The 21,368-nt window shown below is 36.3% G+C and overlaps 1 protein-coding gene across 3 annotated transcripts in view; it reads right to left on the bottom strand.

The window, feature by feature from the left end:
* Positions 1-6,037: 6,037 nt before the first annotated feature.
* Positions 6,038-21,368, bottom strand: part of LOC110094009 (copper methylamine oxidase) — a 124,412-nt gene continuing 109,081 nt past the window's right edge. For 2 of the 3 annotated variants that reach the window (XM_028699379.1, XM_028699377.1), the window contains one exon: positions 6,038-6,542. In XM_028699379.1, coding sequence (XP_028555212.1) covers positions 6,395-6,542 — 148 coding nt within the window. In that variant the 3' untranslated portion in view covers positions 6,038-6,394. The remainder of the gene's footprint in view (positions 6,543-21,368) is intronic. The other variant, XM_028699378.1, reaches the window with a different exon arrangement.

The raw sequence follows: 21,368 nt of genomic DNA, 5'->3' as shown, positions 1-21,368 counted from the left end.
ATGGTAGAAGCTGCTCATTCCGGAGGGCCTTGGTTTGTGAATGAACATATTGTAGGTATGGAAAAGTGGACCCCATAATTCAATTCTTCTTCTATTAAAGGCCTTTCTTCTCCTATTTGGATTAGAATGCCACACTAACCCTTGTAATGTTGGGATGAGAAGAATGTAGCTTGCATTGCTTCAAGAATTGGAAAACCAATCATGCTAGATGGAAATATGTTTCATTGGGGGAGAAGAAAGTTTGCTAGAGTTTGTGTGAGGATCAAACTTGATCAACCTCTTCCTTTAGGAGTTTGGGTTGATAGCATGGGTGGAAGATTCTTTCAAAAAGTGGAGTATGAAAAGGTATCAAACTTTTGCTTTGTATGTGGGAAGATTGGACATGTTGATAAGGAATGCATGCCTATAGACAAAGTCCAAAATAACTTGGAGGTAACGGGAGATGGTGTTGTAGGGAAAGCTGCTGGAAAGGTACAGGATATTCATAAAGATCCTACCTATGGGCCGTGGATCTTAGTTAACAATAAGAAGAAGAAGTTCTCAAAACAATGGAACAAGTTGAACATTCCTTACTCCTCCAAATATGTTAGAAAAAAAGTTGTTCCAGTGGCAGCTGTGGAAGTAAGTCAAAATGCTAAGGCAGTTGGCTTAGGCAAAAAATCTATCCAAGAGCTCCTAGGAAGGCCAAGTGAAGTTTCTTCCCAACTAGAAGGAGGTGAGGTTATTGTGGAAAAGGATACTGAGGAGCAAATGAATCATATTAATGTTCAATTGGAACAGGATTTGTTGGTAAAGAGCAATTGTATTAGCTCTGATCTTTGTCTTGATGCTTTTAATAACAAAGTGGGAAGGGTTGCTTGTGAACTCAGGTATATCCCAAGGGATTATCTGCGAACTCAAGTACTCCCTATCATAATTCGGTTCTCAAAATTCAGAAAAATGTTATAGAGCAAGAGGAGGTTCTTTCAGAACAAGGAGGCATTGTCAACAATTCTTCTATTGAAGTTACTCAATTTGAAATTCGTAATTCTAGAGATGCTGCAATGAATTCAGGTGCTGCTGAATTTTCAAATTCAGTCCAAACTATTGTTATAATAGAACACAGAATTCTTGAAGGGAATTTAGAGGCTGATTCAAACCGGAAGGTTTTTGTATCTCCAGCCAACAAGTTTGAGCTGCTAAGTGATTTATGTGAAGAAGACATTGGTGTAGATTTTCATATGGAACCCTTGGATGAAGAAATAGAAGAAGGTGAAGTTACAGTGAAAATGGAGAAATGTCTAAATAAAGACATAGTTTCTACTGCTCAAGGAAATGTTGAGAAAAACAATGAATTCTTGCATAAAGAAAACAATTTTGTGAACATGGGAAAGACTTCTTCTCAGAAAATTAAATTTGCTAAAGAAGTAAGGTACTTGGGACCTTTAAATTTAACGTCAAGACAAACAAGAAATAGTGTTAACAAGATTAAGGGAGGGGGTATCTCCCAATTCAAATCAAAATGAGTTCCATCAGCTTTTGGAATTGTAGGGGGGCTAACAAGAAAGAGGTCTCCTTATATTTGAAGGATTTTATAAAAGAATGGGATGTATTCTTTGTTGGTATTGTTGAAACAAAAATGGTTTCTCTATTTAAAGAAGACTTTGGTAAGATGATGGGTAAGGAATGGAATTTCATCCTTCATCCTTCTACAGGAAATTCTGGTGGTATCATGGTGATTTGGAATTCTAATATAGCAGATTTTTCCTTGTTAAAGGCCTCGGATCAATGCATTTTGGGTGAACTGGAGATTTTCAACAAAGGCAAATGGATGGTTGATACTAACTATGGTAGCAGAGAAGTTCAAGGTAGAAGAGATTTGTGGAGTTTTATGGATGGAGTTGCTAATCAGGAAGTTCCCTTTGTAGCCGGTGGGGACTTCAATTGTATACTTTCTCAAGAGGAGAAGAAAGGTGGGAAAAATTTTTCTTTCTCAGATGGGCCAATGGAGATGAAATCCTTTATGAAAAGGAATGACTTACACGATGTAGGTATTCTTGGTTCAAAATTTACATGCTGTAATAATAAAAGTGGAAGTTCCCGGAAACTAGAAAGACTAGATAGATGCATGCTGAATTCGAAGGCATTGGAACAAATCAATCAAGCATCAGTAAGGCATTTGAATAGAATCGCCTCTGACCATTGTCCCATCGTTTTGAAGCTGTTTAATCAACTACCTAATGGCAGTAAATTACACAAATTTGAAGACGTTTGGCTATCTTATGCAGCAGCTACTTCGGTGGTCAGAAATTCCTGGGCTAAACCAGTGAGAGGTGATGACATGGAAGCTCTAAACAAGAGGATGAATAGAGTCTTAAAAGACTTATTTTTTGGAGTAAGGCAAAGCATCAAAAACTTGAAGTATTAAAGAAGAATTTGAAGATGGAAATTGAAGAATTACAGCTTGAAGAAGCTTCTGATCAAGATTTTTCGGCCAGCAAAAATCTGATCCTGAGAAACAAAATTTCTGAATTCAATTCTACTCTTGCTAGATTAAGTACTTGGTGGAGACAAAGGGAAAAAGCAAAAGGGATGAAAGAGGGGGATATGAATTCTCTTTCTTTCATGCTGATGCAAATGGAAGGAGAAATGCCAACTCAATAAGGCAACTGAAGAATGAGGTTGGTGATTTGATTGAAGATCCGGCTATTATAAGAGACAGTTTTTCTTAGTTTTTTGGGGAGAAATGGAAGCATAGAGACTGCAAATTGTCCAATTGGCCTGTTTATGATTGGGAGGGATGTGTGGAAAGCCATACAACGTTGCTTCAATTCAGGTAAGATGTCTTCTTATTGGAAGGAAACTTTGGTAATACTATTACCCAAAATAAATAACCCTCTAGCTCCATCCAATTTTAGGCCTATAAGCCTTTGTATGTCCATATACAAAATTGTTACGAAGATCTTATTGATTAGGTTAATGAAAGTCATTCATTGCCTGGTAACTGAAGAGCAAGTAGCTTTTATAAAAGGAAGGGCTTTATCTGATCACATGCTTCTAGCTCAAGAACTTTTCCATAAGTTCAGATTTTCTAAGTCTAAAAGAGGAATGGTGGTAGTCAAACTTGATATGGAACAAGCATACGACAGTATGGCTTGGGACACCCTCAAGCAAATTTTGATTTACTTTGGCTTTCCTAGTAGATTTTCTAATCTAATAATGGATTGTGTTACTGATCCAATTTTCTTGGTACAAGTTAATGGAGTGGTTTTGGAAAGATATGTAGGGAGAAGTGGCTTTAAACAGGGGTGCCCTTTATCCCTATATCTATTCATTCTTTGCTCTCAATTACTCACTAAAGCATTTCTTTCCAAAGGGAGAAATTTGGGTTTAAAGGTTGCTCCTATGGATCCTAGGATCTCACACCTACTTTATGCCGATGACATCTTAATTTTCTCAAACGCAAAAAAAGAGAACATAAGGAAAATTAAGAAGATTACGGTGGAATACTGCAGCTGGACAGGGCAGGTTATTAATGTTAATAAATCTTCCAACATTTTCAACAAAAATATGGAAAGAAGGAAGAGGAGTATCTCTATGCTCTTGGGAATCAAGGAAGTCAAAGAGCTCAGGTATTTGGATAATAAAATCACTTTGAGGCGGCTTGTGGCTTCAGATTTTTCTAATATTCTTGAAAAAGCTGATGGTAAATTGGATGTTTGGGGTAAGAAACTCATTTCAACGGCTGGTAGAATTACCCTCATTAAATTGGTGATTCAAGCTTTACACGTCTTCTACCTACATTATCATTGGTGTCGTTATCTGTTCTCAAAAAGCTAGACAAATTATGCAGAGAGTTTTTATGGAATAAAAACAATGGAGAAAATGGTTTGCACTATGTGGCTTGGAAAGAAGTGTGTAAACCTGAGAATCAAGGAGGCCTTGGCATCCAGTCTGCAGTAGAACCACTTAGAGAAAAATTGTTATGGAAGTTCTTAAACGAGCCAAATTCATTGCTTAGTAGAACTCTATCAGTAAAATATGGTAAAATTGGTTGTGATGAGGAAAGAAGGCAGAACTCTTCTTCAACTTGGAAATTGATCCTTAGTGGAGCTAAAGCTTTAAAACAAATAGTGATATGGAACATTAAAGATGGGGTATCCATACATATCATGAAGGACATTTGGATAATTGATAGAAGATTGGAAAGTTGGCCTACTTTTATTTCAATTGAGATTGATAACCTTACTAATCTCTCTAGCTTCATTACAGAAGGAGCTTGGATCACAGAAGAACATCATAATTACTTTGGGGATGAACTAGTCAAGCATACTTGCAATTTGAAGATTGAAGTGGATAATCTTGAAGAAAAATTGGAATTATTAAAGGTACACTCCAGTAAAACTATTTCAGCTTTGGTAAAAACTGCTAGTTTTGGCAAGATTGAGGTTGACAACTCGTTTTTAAATAATTGGAGCTGCATCAAAAAGCTTAAATTAAATCCTCGTGTTTCACATTTTTGGTGGAGGCTTTTAAAGAATGCTTTACCTACTACGGATTTCTTGTTACATAGAAGGTTGATTGGGTGTAACCTTTATCCTAGAGGTTGTATTTTGATTGAAGATGGAGAGCATGTGGCAATTAATTGCCTAAAATTAGAAATGCTCATAAAAAAGGCCAACTGTTGGGGTTTTAAGTTACCTATCCTCAATAATCTAACAAATGATATTTCTTATTTGATAAAACAAGGAGAGGTTAATCCTTTTTTAGTGAATCTCTATTGTTCCTTAGTTTTCAACTCTTGGAAGAGTAGAAATTTGTTAATCCATGAAGGCAAAGAGGTGGGAGACAGCATTATTGTGACAAATGCCATTACCTATGCATCTAGTTCATTTTCTAATTTTCATTCGGACCATTGGGGTGCTAACCAGCATGATATGATTTCTTCTTCTTGGCATCCCCCTCCACCCGGATGGATTAAAGTAAACATAGATGCTTCTCTTCAAAGCTCTAATGAAGCTGGGATTGGTGGTATCTTTAGAGACCACAATGGTAGAATGCTTTTATCTTTTAGTTTTTCACTAATGCATTTGGATATTGGAGCACTAGAATGGATGGCTGTTCGTTCATTGAGTAAAGTTATTGAAGAATGGATGTTCAATGCTAAAGGCATAATAGTGGAAGAAGACAATGCTAATGTTATTTCTCATTTTCAAAACTTGATGAAGTTGGACAAACGGCTAGTGGATAAAGCTTCTAAAGACTTGAACTTTCTTCAAGATTTTGAGGTTATCCTTTTTCATTTTGTTAATAGAAAATGTAATAAGTTAGCTCATTGGTGTGCTAACCATGCTTTAAAGGGTAATTTCCTTTGTGATGTTCTAGAAGTCAATAAGGTACCTCCTACCTTTTATTCTTTGTTAAAGGAGGAAAGTGATAGGGGTTATATCACTTAAACTTTGGTACTTGGTTTTTTTTATCTTTTTTTAATGCATTAAGCAGTTCTTCAAAAAAAATAGATCCAAGCCTGTAATTACATACTTATTTAATCTTTCAATTTAATTAAAAAAATTAGCATAGATTTATTATTATTAAAAAATACATTTATTATGAAGTAATAGAGGTATATTTTTTAAGATTAATTTAAACTATGATAGTACATTGTAAAAAAAAACTATAATAATTAAAAGTTCAAAAATATTTCATAAAATCAAATATAATTTTAATTTCTAATTCTTAATTTGTTATCATATAAATTCAAAAAAGAAGTGTTATTTAAATAAATTTTTTTCATCTCAATATATATATAGAGTATAAAATTAATTTATTCTCCTACAGCTCCAACGAAATAACTCCACTTAAATTTCCAAAACAAAATATAATACTTTTTATACAATTACTTCGGAAAGCAACTTTTTGTACAATAATTTTACAACCTGCTAAACAGACAGTTGCAGCTATTCCAACCGCATCCTAAAACAACGGTAGACAACTACGCAAGTAAACTCGAGCAACATTTTTAATCAGACTGCAAATTAATCCAACCCGAGAGCCTGCATTTGAAAGTTTTCATATATTCCCCACTCATCCTCGACCACCAAAACTTTTAACATATTTTAATGAGTCTGAATTCGAATATCTTCATATAACCCTGATCAAACATCTTATTCAACTTCCCAGTGCAACGCAATTATTACAAAATCCAACTCTTTACTTACAAGTGGGTCATAGCCACCAGAAAATACAACATGCATTTCGACTGGTAGCAAAACAGCAAGTGTTCTCAAATCACAGTGACAAATTTAACTAATTTAAAAAAAGCATTTTTTTTTTCTCATTTATCACAATAACAACACATTAGCCGGTGCGTAGCAAATTCAAGAACGAAGCAAGACCGCATTTATTATATAACATATTAGTGGCATGTCCTTCCATTGGATCTTTCATCAAAGCTTTGCCAGCAAACCATTTTGGGGCTTAGAAATTCCAGTCTCTTTGAGCTCGGCATCACTATTACTTGGCGGCACATCAACAGCAGGAGAGCAATTAAAAAATCCGATAGGCTGCAGAAGGAACAAATCTTTCTAGTAACTACTGTCACAAAAATTGCGTTTGATTCAGAAATAAGAAACAGTGAACTTGGCTTTTATTTTAATATACAAAGTACTGGGTCGATAGCATTTTATTTGTAGATAGTTACTACAATGAATAGAGTAAAGAACTTGTAGCATTTGCTCATGATTAAAAAGGCATCTTCTATCAGTCACATAAATTTTATTGCTCATGTGACTTTTCTGCATTCAAAATTTTTTAAACATAAAACAGTAATTATCTAATCTGAAAACAACATTTTTTTCTTTCATTTTTTCCTTTATTTTCAGATTGCACTACCAAACAAGAGGCAAAGTAACTGTAGAAGATCAATAATGAGAAAATTAATTAGTTTAGTAATTTAAATCTTCTTTACAATTTTTTTTTTAATATGTTTTGGAATCTACAACAAAACATTGCAATAAATATAAACCATTTAAATTACGTTACTTTCTCATCTGTTAGTTAGCACAAACTTAATTGCAGAAAAGTGCACTAAAGACAGATACATCAATAGACAAAAAAATACCAATAATATAATTCTTTATATATATACACAACACTCTATGCCAATTTTTTGGCACACTAAAATGACAACTATTTGACAAAGCACTTCACCGCTCACACGCAAGTGCACCTATTGTTACGAGCGTGATAAAAAACCTCGATTTAAAAATATTTTAGGATCGACTATGATGAGTAACATCATAGAATAAAAAATAGATCAAGAAAAAACACATATAAAGAAATAAAAATTTAAGTGGTTCAATTTCAACCAAGCTTACATCTATAGAAGTGTTCACTTATGACAGGCCAACCCTAGATCGATGTGCAGGGAAAATTTTCATATTTTTTCTTCCAATATAATATAGAAAACCAACAATAGACTATAGATTTGGCAATAATTGCTAATATACAAAAATAACTCATCCACAAAATTTCTTTTCATTTCTCACCAATATATATATACAATAATTACACTACAGTACATTACGACAGAGTAATTTATATAATAGAGTAATTTAAATAATTAACTATGACTACACAAAAATTCAGAAAAAGAAATATCTATCCAGACTCAGACAAATCAAATCTTTGACTCAACGGACTCTTTCCCTTGTTGAGACCCTTATATAGAATGCAGATAAACTGAACCAACATAGCTTTGCAGGTCACACTTATCTAAATTTTCAAATAACTTATTTTTTAAGCATTTAGATGAGTTTTAAAAGAAGTTCATAACAATTGTTGTGTGGAATACGGTAGTGAGCTTGTAGATATGAAAACTTAAATAAACAAATACTTCATATGTCAAAAGAAAAGATTACAAATTTCCCTCAAGCCCTTATACCTCACATCAGAACAAAAATTAGAGAACTCTAACCCTATGACTCCCGCGCTGGTATATAAGAAAATAGGCTCTTAAGACTCCCAATGTTGATCACTAGACAAAATGTGCATTCAATACCATAAAAGATTGTGCATCTAGCACAAAATAGAATTTATGCCTTTAGCACCAGAACAAAACTTCCACCATACACACCAGATATCCTAAAAATCATACATTTTAAATAGATAAGCATATAATTTATTGCATTGCATTAAGAGAAACATAAATCATTTCAGAATTTAATAAAAAAATTAACGTTGGGAAGAAGAGCATACTACTGAGAAAAAAATTCACTATTTCAAAATATAACTAAATTGTCAGAGATTATTTAGAACAATATTTTGAAGCATTAATTATACTACACATCAGTTTCTAAGGTCAGAATGATTTTCTCGACAATTAAAATAGCACATTTTCAGAAACCATTGCTGTAAAATTTCCAAAAATAAAAAATTGAATGTTCAGAATCATTATCTCTATAATATACAAAAAGTTATATGGTAAAAGTTTTACAAATAAAAAATTAATCACGTTTTTAAAATTACAAAAATAAAAATTAAATCAGAAAAATAAAAAATATTTCATATTTTTCAAAATTGAGATAGGCAAAATGGAACCTACCTCAAACTGCATAACTTCCATTAGCAGACAATCAATAGAAAATATAACGAAGTCGCCCATTCTGGAAATCCTCTCTTCTATCAAAAAGACAACCCCAAATAGATGAAATGAATTGATTTACTGAAAAATGACATTTTTAATATTAAAATTCGACAGATCTTGTTACGACATCGTTGAATTAATTTGGCCAAAAACCCAAGCTTGACTCTGCAGCCCAAGAGAAAATTTTCTAGACTTTCAAAACATGCACACATAACCTCGGGACCATCCTCAGAACACATGCAAACTTATACATACAAAACATTCCCATACATATGGAGAATATTTAAATACAAAAATTTACGGGATTACCTTAAATTAGCTCAGGTCATAATAGATAGAATGATACACAGATCTGTATGTGTTAAAATTCTCCCCTCCGTAAAAAAATGGTCTTCAACATTTTAAAACTCATATCATCAAAAAAGCTCAGGATATAGCTTCATTTTATCTTATTTGTCCCAAGTAGCCTATCTTTTTTATCTGTTTTTTATCGAAAAATTTTATTTCTTAACTTTCTAGCATCATAAGCCAAAATCTTCTTTGGTTCTTCTAGGTAAAATTCAAACATATCTCAACTTCTTCTATAGATATTTGATTTCCAAAATCGAATACTCATTTCCTCAAAGAAGATACATGAAATACATCATGATATCAGACATATGCTCTATAAATTGTAAGATGTAGGTAGACTTCCCGATCCTGTCAAATATCTTATATGGTCCAACATACATTGGAATCAACTTCCATTCTTTTTCAAATTTGTCGATGCCTTTCATTTATTTGATTTTCATATGCACAAAGTCTCCATTTTATCATCATAATGCTATTTCTATCTATCTTGTACAATTTTAAACCAATTTCTGATCAGACAGATCTTTTCAGTTGCATCGTAAACCAAAATTGGTCCAATTAAATCCCCTTTCACCCACCACCTCTACCAAAGTCACCAGGGTCTACGTTTTCTACAACAAGGTTTAAAATTATGCAATTATGTATTAAGATTGTTTTGTTCATGATGCGAGGTGTAAGCCTCAAGACGTTAAGGCGTAAACCTCAAAATCTAAAAGTTTTGTAAAGTGAAAATAATGGTTAAAAGTTATTTTTATATAATACCTAAATAGTATGTTAAAGGATGACATATTAACTTTTTTATTGGACTATGAAATAACAAATTTATATACATATGAAAAAAAAAATTTGTACAAAAGGTTGAATAACAAGTGAAAAATTGCATGAAGTAAAATTAAAATCCAATATTAAAAGAGTAAAATAATATTAAATATAGGAATTGCATAAAAGTATGTGGGCTTCAAAAATTCACGCCCCGGCCTCTTCACGGCCCCTTTATTTCTTAGTCGAGTAATCAAGAAGAGTTTAATGAGTATTTTCTGATGCAAATTTTTAGAAGGCAAATTGGGTTCTGAATAAGCACTATCCAAATATTTCGCCCTCTTTTTGCGAGGACTTTATGATCTGAGTTCAAGTTTCATAAAGGCGCAAGAAGTCTCTATAGTTAATTACCCCTCCCAATGGCAAGAGAGAAACTTATGTTTAAGGCTAGTCGTCAAATAGATACATAGTATCCCACATATAGTAGTTGCAGAGTTTAGGTATTTGGAAATTTAATGTTTAAAATTAAAAATTTACCATCTTGAACTTAAAGTGGATGGTGGGGAGGGTGTAATGATAGACTCAATCAAGATCACATGGTTCCGCCATCCCGGGTCATCATGATCCCTGGTCAACTTAGTCAGAGGAGTTAGTTGACTCATCCTGATCGAAGGATCCTTATCAGTAGCCATGACTTGCTTCACCCAAGGGTATCTTGCAAGCATGGGGTGGATATTTATCTAAGGGGTTAAATTTAAACACAGTTTAGCTGACAGAGAGCTTTGTGCCCTATCGGTCATATCCTATTGATTCATTACTCAATTATTTAATGTCGTTAGGGAACATGCGTGTCACGTCCTTATTGGCAAGAGACGGATTGAAAATGAATCCTTGAGATATTCTCGACCAGACATTTGCTGTTTGTGAGCCGAAGTGATTTTCAAGCTTATCCACTTAGAAAAATTCTTGCGGAGAGTGGATAGGTATTTTGCTTTAAGTTTTTTGGTGATTTATTTCAATTTTAAATATTTAGGATTCGATGATTTTTGGGTTTTGAATTTCAATGGGAATTTGGGAGTCATTTTAAATTTTTATGGTCCCCTTCGATTAAGATTTTTTTGTCAATACGACCATCATTTATGGGCAATTTTACTTTATTGGTTGAATCTTATCGACTTTGTTTATTTGCCAACAGAGGATCGGCTTCGTTATTGACGTTATGCCTTTATTTGTAATTTTCATTGTTATAGACCTTAAAGGCCAAATATGAATGTATAAAAGAAATATTACGGTCAATGTCGCGACAGTATATTTGTTCAACAGTTTGAGCCGTGTCAACTCCTATCTATTGATATAGAATGATTGGGCTTGAATTTAAGTTCATTTCTTGACCCACGCGGCATCCTTAAACGTTACATGTGGGCATACAACATGCTCGTTGGGACTCATGCGGGTGCACGCATTTGCATGGCTATATTTTGTAATTATTAGATGTGCAATTGACCATCGCTAAAAAGCATGTAAAGTCTAATTATAAAATTTGAAAATGCTTTATGTCCGTTTGTACAAATGTTACGGATCCGGTGACAATTTAACATCACGTTGAGCTTCATTTATTGTGCATCACTAATGATGTTTAGCTAAATTTCATCTTATACATGTCGCTGCTTTCTTCAGTGTTTGAAACATATAATTGTACTTCTTCTTAGCACAGCAAATACACTACTTTGGTTTCCCCGTGCTTCGCAGTTTTTATTATAAATTTCATGCTTCTGATGATAGGTGAATCGTAGTGTTCTGCTGCATGTCATCTTCTGCAATTGCCTATAGATATTTACATATATCACAGCTTTTTGCATTTGTTGATAGATAATGAATCTCCCATAACAACTTGTACATGTCTACATTTGCTACATATTGATCGCCTCTGGTTGCGAGGGACTGATGTATTTGCTTGTCATTGAATGGTTATTGACTACAAGGGCGTTGAAACATTCATTGCTTGTTACTAATAATCAGTTGTAGACATGCTATTGTGTATATGAAAAATCCTTTATCATTGCCGATAGGTGCTCGCATTCATTCATATATCAACATTTGTTTGTTCGCAAAAGACCCCTCATCCTTGTAATATATTTTTTATTGTTGCTTGCAAGCGAGCTGATGTGTTTGTTGCAACTCCTCATCAGTGTTTGTAAGGGCTATTGTTGCTTCTTACAGGGTTTAATGTGTTTGATTGTATGTTGACTCTATATTCATAAGAAACCATCGAACATATGTTCAGAATCCCTTGTGAGGGTGATTGTTGTTTGTTGTTGTGTGGTAACATTGATATTTTCGTTGAAGCTTATTGCCTTTCCTCTTGAAGGCTATGACATTTGCCTTATAAACCTCCTTCTTCTAGTTGTAGGTGAGGAGGTATTATATGCATGTCCGTTTCTTGATTATCGCCCATAGGTGAGCTATCAATGCACGTTTACATTCATTATGCGTGGGAATTTCTTTTGCCTGAGGAGGGTGCGGGGGAGCGTGCATTTGCTAGATGATTGATTGTCATTGACTGTGAGAGTATCTTTGTAATCATTGCATGTCCATTGTCGTTACATGCAGGTGGTTATTCATTTGTCATTGTCCATACGAGGGCTACATTAAATGCAAGTCTCCTAATGTCATATGTAAATGAAATGCCATGTGTATATAGATCCGAGGTAAGCTCGAGCCGCTTGGGTTCTGACTGGCTTAGAGTGGAGATCGACTGCAATCAGAATGTCGGGGCTGGAGCTGGGTTCACTTATATCTAGGCTGGCTTGGCGTCAGACTCTACAACTGAGAGGGAGACGAATGATGAGGATCGGGTGCCTATCATTAGGAAATTGGATGGACTCGAGTTGTGGGATTAAACGAGAACTGTGAGGTGTCATGAAGAATCGACCAGGAGGAAGTAGACAAGCTTTGATTTGACCAAAGGAAGGAATTTGGGTTGGAGTTCGGCACAGGTGAGGAAGGGCCGGGCAGCTCATGTGTCGAAGAAGTTTGATGTATGAACCTTCACACTCATTTCAAGAGCGAGCGGATTATTCAATCGAGGTAAGCTGCGATTGAGATGTAGGTTCTGCGAGAAACGAGGTAAAGCAGCTCTCCAAGGTTTCAGCGGGATTTTGGGAATTTGATCGACAACATACGAGGTATTTTTTATTGATTTTGATCTTTTTTAAAAAAATAATAATACTACTACTATTATTGTTATAAAAATTATAGAAATTAATCAGAAACTCAAATGTCTCAAAATTCATGTGTCGATCCCTGAATTTGGGTGTGTTTTCTCAAAATCTATGCATATTACTTCCGATACATGTTGATTTCCTCTCACGGTTTTGAATTGATGTATTTATAGTCAATTTTGAGTGATTCGAACGTTCTGAATGCAATGACGAAGTCAATTTTATGATCGGACATCATTTGGGCAATAACAGGAGTAAATTTTGGGTTTTGGTCTTTGATTTTAACCATTTTTGCCCGATTAGTCTACGAGGTTGTCCTTTTTTAGGTGAATTCGTTGTTCTGATTGCAACGACACAGCCCGTTTGACAATAAAAGGTCGTTTGACCCTTCAAATGACGCGTCGCGCCCATTAATCGAATTTTGCTCCTTTTATGCGTTTTGAGTTTGTGGGTCAACAAAATATCATATAATATCAAGCTCAATGCTAAATTCCTTCTTTCTTAATTCCGTATAAATCCACATTTAATTTCTAAAGAATGTTAAAATAGTTGGCGATAACTCAGAAATCATCCGCATTATCATCATTGAGGTCTTTATTTGAGTCCTCGTCATAACAAATTGGTTTCTCCCAAGCCTTATCATGTGGAATCCAAATCCTCCCTTCAAGGCAGCGTGCTTGTGGTCAAGATAGTTAAGAAGTTACTATAGCTAGGGAGTGCATGAAGGAGTGATTTGTTCGGGTCTTTAGTTTAGTAATTAATCAAATTTTAATAAAAAATATATAAGTAGGGTAAGGCGCAAGCCTGACGCAAACGAGGCGAGGCGAGCCTCACCCAAACTGAGCATAAGTCTCATAAAAAAAGCTCAAGGAATAAGCCTTGAAGCATTTTACACTATAATTGAGTTTAAGACCTCACAATAAAGATGGAGTGGACGACTAAATGATAACAACCAACTAAAAAATAATTTGTTGCATTACTTCTACTCATATTAGACAAGACAAATTAGAACAAAAAACTTTTAAATATATTTTAATTGGGTGACAAGCCATTAACCCCACGTAGTGGGATAAAGGCTTGATGTTGTTGTTGTTGTTGTTGTTGGGTGACAAGCCATTAAAAGAGTATAGGTTTTAACTATCTTATATCATTTATTCAAAGTGAGGTGAAATAGATGGGGATAGTATTAGTAGAATTCAAGTTAGATGGTTGAACTGGAGGAATGCATCAATATACTATGTGATATAAATGTACCATCAAACTTAAGTGAAATTTTTATAAGATGGTATTACACTGTCTCAAATTGTTGGCATTTATAAGAGAAGCATAAAATTAAGTTAAGTGTTGTAGAGATGAGGATGCTTACGTGGATGAGTAGTTTTGCACTTACAGACAAAATGCGAAACAAATGTGTAAAAAGGTTGGAGAAACTCTAATGGCATATAAGATTAGAGTCGCCTTAAAAGGATTGGTAACATAAATCACCAGCCTTCCAATAATCCAATTAAGAGAGTAGGTGCACGACCTATGTTAAAAAAGATAAAAGTAGGCCTTAAAAGACCTTATTAGAAAGTATTAAAAATGGCATTTTTTACTATATTTAAATGAGTATTTGACTCTTTAATAAGACACAATAGAGAATTTCAAGTAGGTGATTTTGCGTTTTTTTAAATCAACCAGTTAAAAGGTGCAAGAAGAATTGGAAGAGATAACATGTTAAGTCCAGATTATATTGGACCCTTCGAGGTGACTAATTAGATTGGGAAATATGCTTATAGGTTGTTTCTGCCAGGCTATATGCCTAATATCCATAATGTGTTTCAAGTGTTAATGTTGAGGAAATGGGTTTCTATCAGGAAAGAAGTGTAGAAATTATCACAATAATGGTTGATATTAGAGATTTCAACAAGAACAATGTAGGAATTGAAAAAAATACACTGGAAAACAAGTAGGGAACATAATAAAAGAAGAGATAGGGAAGAGAACAAGAAAGATACAATGGATCTTCAATTCGAGAGGAAAATCTGGCTCTCTCAATCTCTAGCCAACGGCCAGAGCCAAAGCAAAACCTAGAGACTTCTGAATTCAACAAAGCATTAACATAACCCTAACCCTAACTTTCCCCCCTATTTAGAGAATACAAAATAAATGAATAATTACTAAACAACCATTCTTAATTAATTTCACTCATAATTCCTCCCCCTCCTTGAAAATTATTTTAATTCATGGGCCCCACAAAGGGGGTCGATGGCTTCCTGGTCCGTATGGTATTAGCTAGCTGCCATCCTTGGTTTAGGGTGGGCAGGACCGGTCCACCTTGGACCGATCTAACATTACTTCCCTTCCATAGAACCACCTTGTCCTCAAGGTGGAAGGACAAAAAATAATGCTTCACCTACTCATACGCCTCCCAAGTGGTGTCGTACTCTGATAGGTCCCTCCACTTAATCAACATTGCTAGCGGTTAGAGGTAGCTTCAGTCGATATGTCACAGCTCTGATCCTCTCCACTATCTCGAAAGGGCCGAAGTAATGTGGTGTTAGCTTCTCATTCCTTCTACTCGCACCATCCTATGCTTGTAGGGACAAAGCTTCAAATACACCCTATCCCTTACCTCAAACTGAATGTCCTTCATAGGCTCATCAACCTGCCTTTTCATAATCTGTTGATCTCTCAACATGTCTTTTCAATTCCTCTAGTATCCTGTCCCACTCAGTTAAGTATTGCTCCACTGAAAAGACTGATGTGTTACTCTACCAAAAGTGCACCAAGTGCGGTGGATCTCTGTCGTACATCACTTTGAAAGGGGTCATCTGGAACACAGAATGGTACGAAATGTTGTACCAATACTCTGTCCATGCCAACCACACAGCCCACTATCGAGGAGTCTCTAAAAGCATCGCAGAGACGTTTCCATACTCCCATTGACCACCGCCGTTTGCCTGTCGGTCTGAGGGTGGTAAGAGGTGCTCCTTTTTAGTACAGTCCCCTGAAGCCTAAACAACTCACTCCAAAAATGACTGAGGAAAACCTTGTCTCGATCGAATACTATCGATTCTGGTATCAGTAAAATCTGAACATCTCTATAATGAAAGTTGATGTCACTGTTACTACCGTGAAGGGAGGCAATCCCTTAGGTTACTTAAAAATCTCACCGAACTGCAGTATAACTAGGTGTACTGAAAGATGGATGTCCACTCCTTCCTCCCCTCTGATCCCCTCCAAGCTTTACAATTCCACCAGAAATCCTCCTCCCTCATGTATGGCTCTTACCATAGTTTTTAGTGACACCATGGCTTTGAAGACGCCTACATCTCCCGTAATAACCATCCTCCTCTCTTCCATCATCATCTCTATTGTCAACATCCCTCAATTCACCTTGGTGTCCTCTAAGGTCTGTAGCTATCTCATCCCAAAGATGACATCAATGCTCCATAGCTGCAACAAGAGAAACTCTTCCTTCGCCTAGATTCCATGTATGGTCAAGACTACTCCCTTACACACCCGTCTACATCTTCCATATTCCCATCATCATCCCATAACCTCCTGTGTCCACAAGTTTCAGCCCTAATAGGTCTACAGCCTGGTTATAGACGACATAGTGGGTGGCCCCACTGTCTATCAGTACAATTACCTCCTTGTCTGCTATTTCTCCTCTCACCTTCATAGTGTGATTTGGAGTGAACCCCACCACTAAGTTAAAGGAGACCTCAGCCATGTCTAAATGCAGCTTTCTTCCTCCGCTAGCCTCACTCCCACCTTTCTCCTCACCTTACTTATCATCGTAGATGGTGAGAACATGAAGAGTTCAGTCATTATACCTATTCTTGGCATGTACTTCTCATCACATCTGAAAAATAATCCCTTTGTCTGCTTCTCCTGTACCTGAGTGAACTCCATAGCTCTTCTCCCCTCGGAGCTTCTCTCTAGAAGTCGCTTGAAGCCTCCCCCCCCCACCCCATAAGGCAAACTCCACAGCTCTTCTCCCTTGGAGCTTCTTTCTATAAGGATACTAATTGGGTTTTAGGAACTAGGGTTATAGGGGTACTCTGTTAGGCCCCTCCCTTGGTGTTATTTCTAATGGATTTCTCCCTCTTACATTTTTACTTCACCCTCAAAGCCAGCTCCATCGTCTCTCTCAGCCCCCTAGGCCTCAGTACCCTTAGTTCTACCCGTATGTCCTCCCTATGCCCATTCATAAAATTCCCCTTCAATACTTCCTCAGAGATTCCCTTTAGTCTCCCTGGCAATAGCCCAAATTTCTCCCAATACTCCATAATTGTTCCCTCCTGCATTAGGACAAAGAACTGCTCATTGAGGTCTCTCCCCGGATGGCTCGAAACGTTCTAACAAGCACTCCTTAAATTTAATCTAGCTGCCCTCCATTAAAACCAGGCGAGGGCCTTCCTTTCTAAACATATACCCGCCACCATGAGTTTCTCCTCTTTAGTAAACCCATTGATGACAAAGTAACGTTCCACTCGGTACACCCAAGCCTGAGCATCCTCCCCTTCAAAGTTCAGCATCTTTAGATTGCTTTCCCTCGCATCCATAACCCATTGTTCCCCTAGTGTAGTGGTGTGATTCCCTTCCTTTCTTGGTTGGTTTTGACCCCAAGGCTTCCCCCAACCATGCCCTTCTCCATTCCACCTTTCCCCATGACAGATTACCCTCCCAAAATGGTCCGCTTCTCTCCTCCTTGTTGTCCTCCCTTCAAGATCCTCCCACCAACAAGGCTCCACATGGCGGTCCTCGATGAAAAACACTCTCCAATTCATCACCGTCCTCCTTCCCTTGTGGTTTCTTCCTAGGAATCGCCGATGATGCTTTCGATTGCATCTCAAGCATCTTTTTCATCATCTCTTTAAAGTTCCCAAAGCAGTTCTCGATGGCTGAAATTCATCCCTCCACTACGCATAAATCTTATTTGCTGTCATTAATTGGATCTAGGTTCCAATTACAAATACGATAAAGAAAACTTGTTTTTCCACCTAAGAAATTGCTTGGATACCAATTTGTTAGGAAACAAGGGTATAAATTACCACAATAATGGCTGAAATTAGGGATTTAAGCTAGAAATATGCATGAATTGAATAAAATTCCTTGAAAAATAAGTAGGAAACTTAATAATTGAAGAAAAATGGATGAAAACAATCAAGATACAATAGATCTTCAATTCGAGAGGAAGATTCGGCTCTCCCAATCTCTAGATGATGGCTAGAGCCCAAGCAAAACCTAGACTCCTAAATTCAACAAAGCAGCAACATAACCCTAACCCTAACTATTCACCCTTATTTAGAGTATACAAAATAAATGCATAATTACTAAACAACCATCCTTAATTAATTTCCCCCTTAATTCCTCCCCCCCCCCCCCCCCCTATTTGAAAATTGTTTTTAATTCAAGGGCCCCACAAAGGGGGTCGGTGGCTTCTTGGTTTGCTTAGTTTAAACCAGGTGCTGACCCTGGTTTAGGGCCAGCTAGAACGGTCCACCATAGATAGATCTAACTGTTTCAGAAGCTGAAGTAGAAGTGCAATCCAATCTGACTTATAAAGAACAACTTAAGCGTATTCTAGCTTATGATGTTAAACAGTTAAGAAATAAATAAATTCTGATGGTGAAGATTCAATGGAAGTATAGGCCAAAGAGAGAAGCAACCTGAGAAAAAGAAGCTGAGATGAGACAGTTGCATCTAGATCAATTCTGATCCAGGTTGACATTTTCTTTAAGGAGAGGAGAATGTAATATCTATCATTTGAAATTCATGTAATCTTATATTGCTCGTTAATTTTGAGTTAATTAGTAATTAAGAATATTAAAGGGTTTAATGGGATAAAAAATAACCAAGGATTGGGGTCTAAAAATGAAAATATGAAGTTTGGATTTTTCTCTACGGGCACTACCATGTCAGGGGTGGCAGCGTCGCGAAAACGGGATCTCTGTTTTTTGGAAGAAAAAATAATTTTGTGCTAGCGTTACAGCACAGGAAACCATCGTTACAGCATCAGGTCTAAAATGAGCATATTCTGGGAGACTACAATATTCTCTAGGAGCGCTGCGGCGCTACATCAAAATTAGTGTTTTATAAATATTAAAATATCACAAATCATTAAGGTTAACCATTTCTCCACTAAGCTTGCGGGAGAAGAAGAGAAGAGGAGAAGGGAAAAGAGAAAGTAAGGGAGGAGATTTTAGAGGCCAAAGCTTGGGAATAGAATGTTGGGGAAGTTAGACAAATTATAAAGGTCGAGGTAGCCTTCTAAATCCCCATCTTTGATTCTAATTCATGTTGTTTAATAATAAGTTATGGACTAAAATGTATTTTTCATGAGTTTTATGAAGTTTTCACCATGTAGTTTTTTACATAGTCTCATACTCTGTTTTGAGCGATTCGATTATAAGAAATCAAATTTTCAAAAGTGAATTTTTTTGATATGATTTATGAGTAAAGCGGTAGCAAAAATTGGAAGATGTAGCAAATATTATTTTATGCTATCAAATTCCTCCTGACAAGCATTACCCCATATAAAAGGGATATTTTTATTCATTAGTCGCATGAAGGTTTGACATCTACCTGAGAGGTTAGATATAAATCTTCGAATATACGCCAATCTTTCTTGAATCGAACGAAGTTGTTATGGAGTTTTTGGTGGAGGCATTTCAATAACAACAATATCATCATCAAGTCTTTGTTCCACTACGTGGGGTAGGCTATATGAATCTTTTTTCTCTATTATGTCATATTAAAGTCAAATTCTCGTTAAACCTAATAAAAAAAGATCATTTCAAATATTTTCTAGCCAAGTCTTTTTAGGTCTACCTCTACCTTTCTTAACTTAAGTCAAATTTAATATCTCTACTTTCCTAATCGGGTCAGTGGCTCCAAAAATTCGGCCCCAGCCTCCGCCCGCTGTTGCATTTATTCGGGGGGGGTAAATTTTGGAAGGCAAATGGGTTTGTAGATAAGACACTACCCAGAGATTTCGCCCTCATTTTGCGAGGACTATGATCTGAGTTCTAGTTTCCTATAGGTGCAAGCCCCTATAGTTAATTACCCCTCCCGAAAATAAGAGAGAACATTTGATTAAGGCTAGTCATCAATCAGATATGTAAAAAATACATGTTATCTGACATATAGTAGCAGTATCGGGTATTAAGATTTGAAATGTTTTAAAGTTTGGAAATTTAGGTTGAAATATTGTGGAAGTTTGATATTTAAAACAGAAATTTCACCTTATTGCACTTAAAACAGATGGTGGGGGAATGGATGATAGACCCGATCAAGATCTCATGGTTCCGTCATCCGGGCCATCGTGGCCCATAGTCCACTTAGTCAGAGGAGGTAGTCGACCCAACTTGACAGAAGGATCCTTGTCGGCAGCCATGGGTTGCTTCGTCCAAGTGGACCTTCTAGACCTGAGGTGGGTATTTGTCTAAGGGGACAAATTTGAATCCACCTTAGCTAACAGAGGTCTTTGTGCCATATCAATCATATCCTATTGATTCATATCTTAAGAATTTGATGCCATAAAAGAATGTATTGGCTCTGGCCATAACCAGTATTTCGTGGTGCCATATTGCGGCAAAACCACTCGGTTCAGAGGGCATTAGGTCATAACCGTTAATCCTGAGGTGCCATTTGGCGGCAAAACTGCCGATCAGAGGACACATACCACGTCCTTATTGGCAAGAGATTGTTTGAGAATGAATCTTAGTGATATTTTCGACTAGGTGTTTGCTCTATATGAGTTGTAAGTAAATTTTAATTTGTCCACCCGGCAAATTATTGTGGAGGGTGGATGGATTTTGCTTTAGGTGGGTTGACGGTGTGATTTCAATTTTAAACATTTTGGATTTGAATGATTTTTGGGATTTCTTTAGTTTTTGGATATTTGGGTGGCATTTTTGAATTTTGGAATTAATCCCTTTGGTTGAGGTTTGCATTCAATGTGACCATAATCGGGGTATTTGGGGTTATTTCTTTTTTGTTGATTGAACCCTGTCGACTCTGTCAGTTTGCCGATAGAGGATCGAATTTTGTATGCTTTATGCCTTTGTTAGTGAATTCTTAACGTTATAGGCCTTGAAGGCCTAATATGAATGTATCAAGATAAATATATAGGTCATCACAACCGTATATTTGTTTGATGGTTCGAACCCTGTCAACTCCTACTAACCCGCAAAGAATGATCGGGTTCGAACTTGAATTCACTTATTGACCCGCACAACATTCCTAGACGTGCCGTCTATGAGTGTAGAAATAACACGCTTGTCAGGTCCCATGCAGGTGTTTGGGGGCATTTTATAATTATTTGTTGAACCTTGTCGACTCCTACTTACATGCTTAGGAGGATCGGGTTCAGATTTAGTGACGCGCGTAGCATCCCTAGACATCACGTGTGTATCTAAAAC

Source organism: Dendrobium catenatum, unplaced genomic scaffold (genome assembly GCF_001605985.2).
Source record: "Dendrobium catenatum unplaced genomic scaffold, ASM160598v2 fragScaff_scaffold_1267, whole genome shotgun sequence".
Lineage (NCBI taxonomy): Eukaryota > Viridiplantae > Streptophyta > Magnoliopsida > Asparagales > Orchidaceae > Dendrobium > Dendrobium catenatum.
This window is presented reverse-complemented; position numbering and strand designations above follow the sequence as displayed.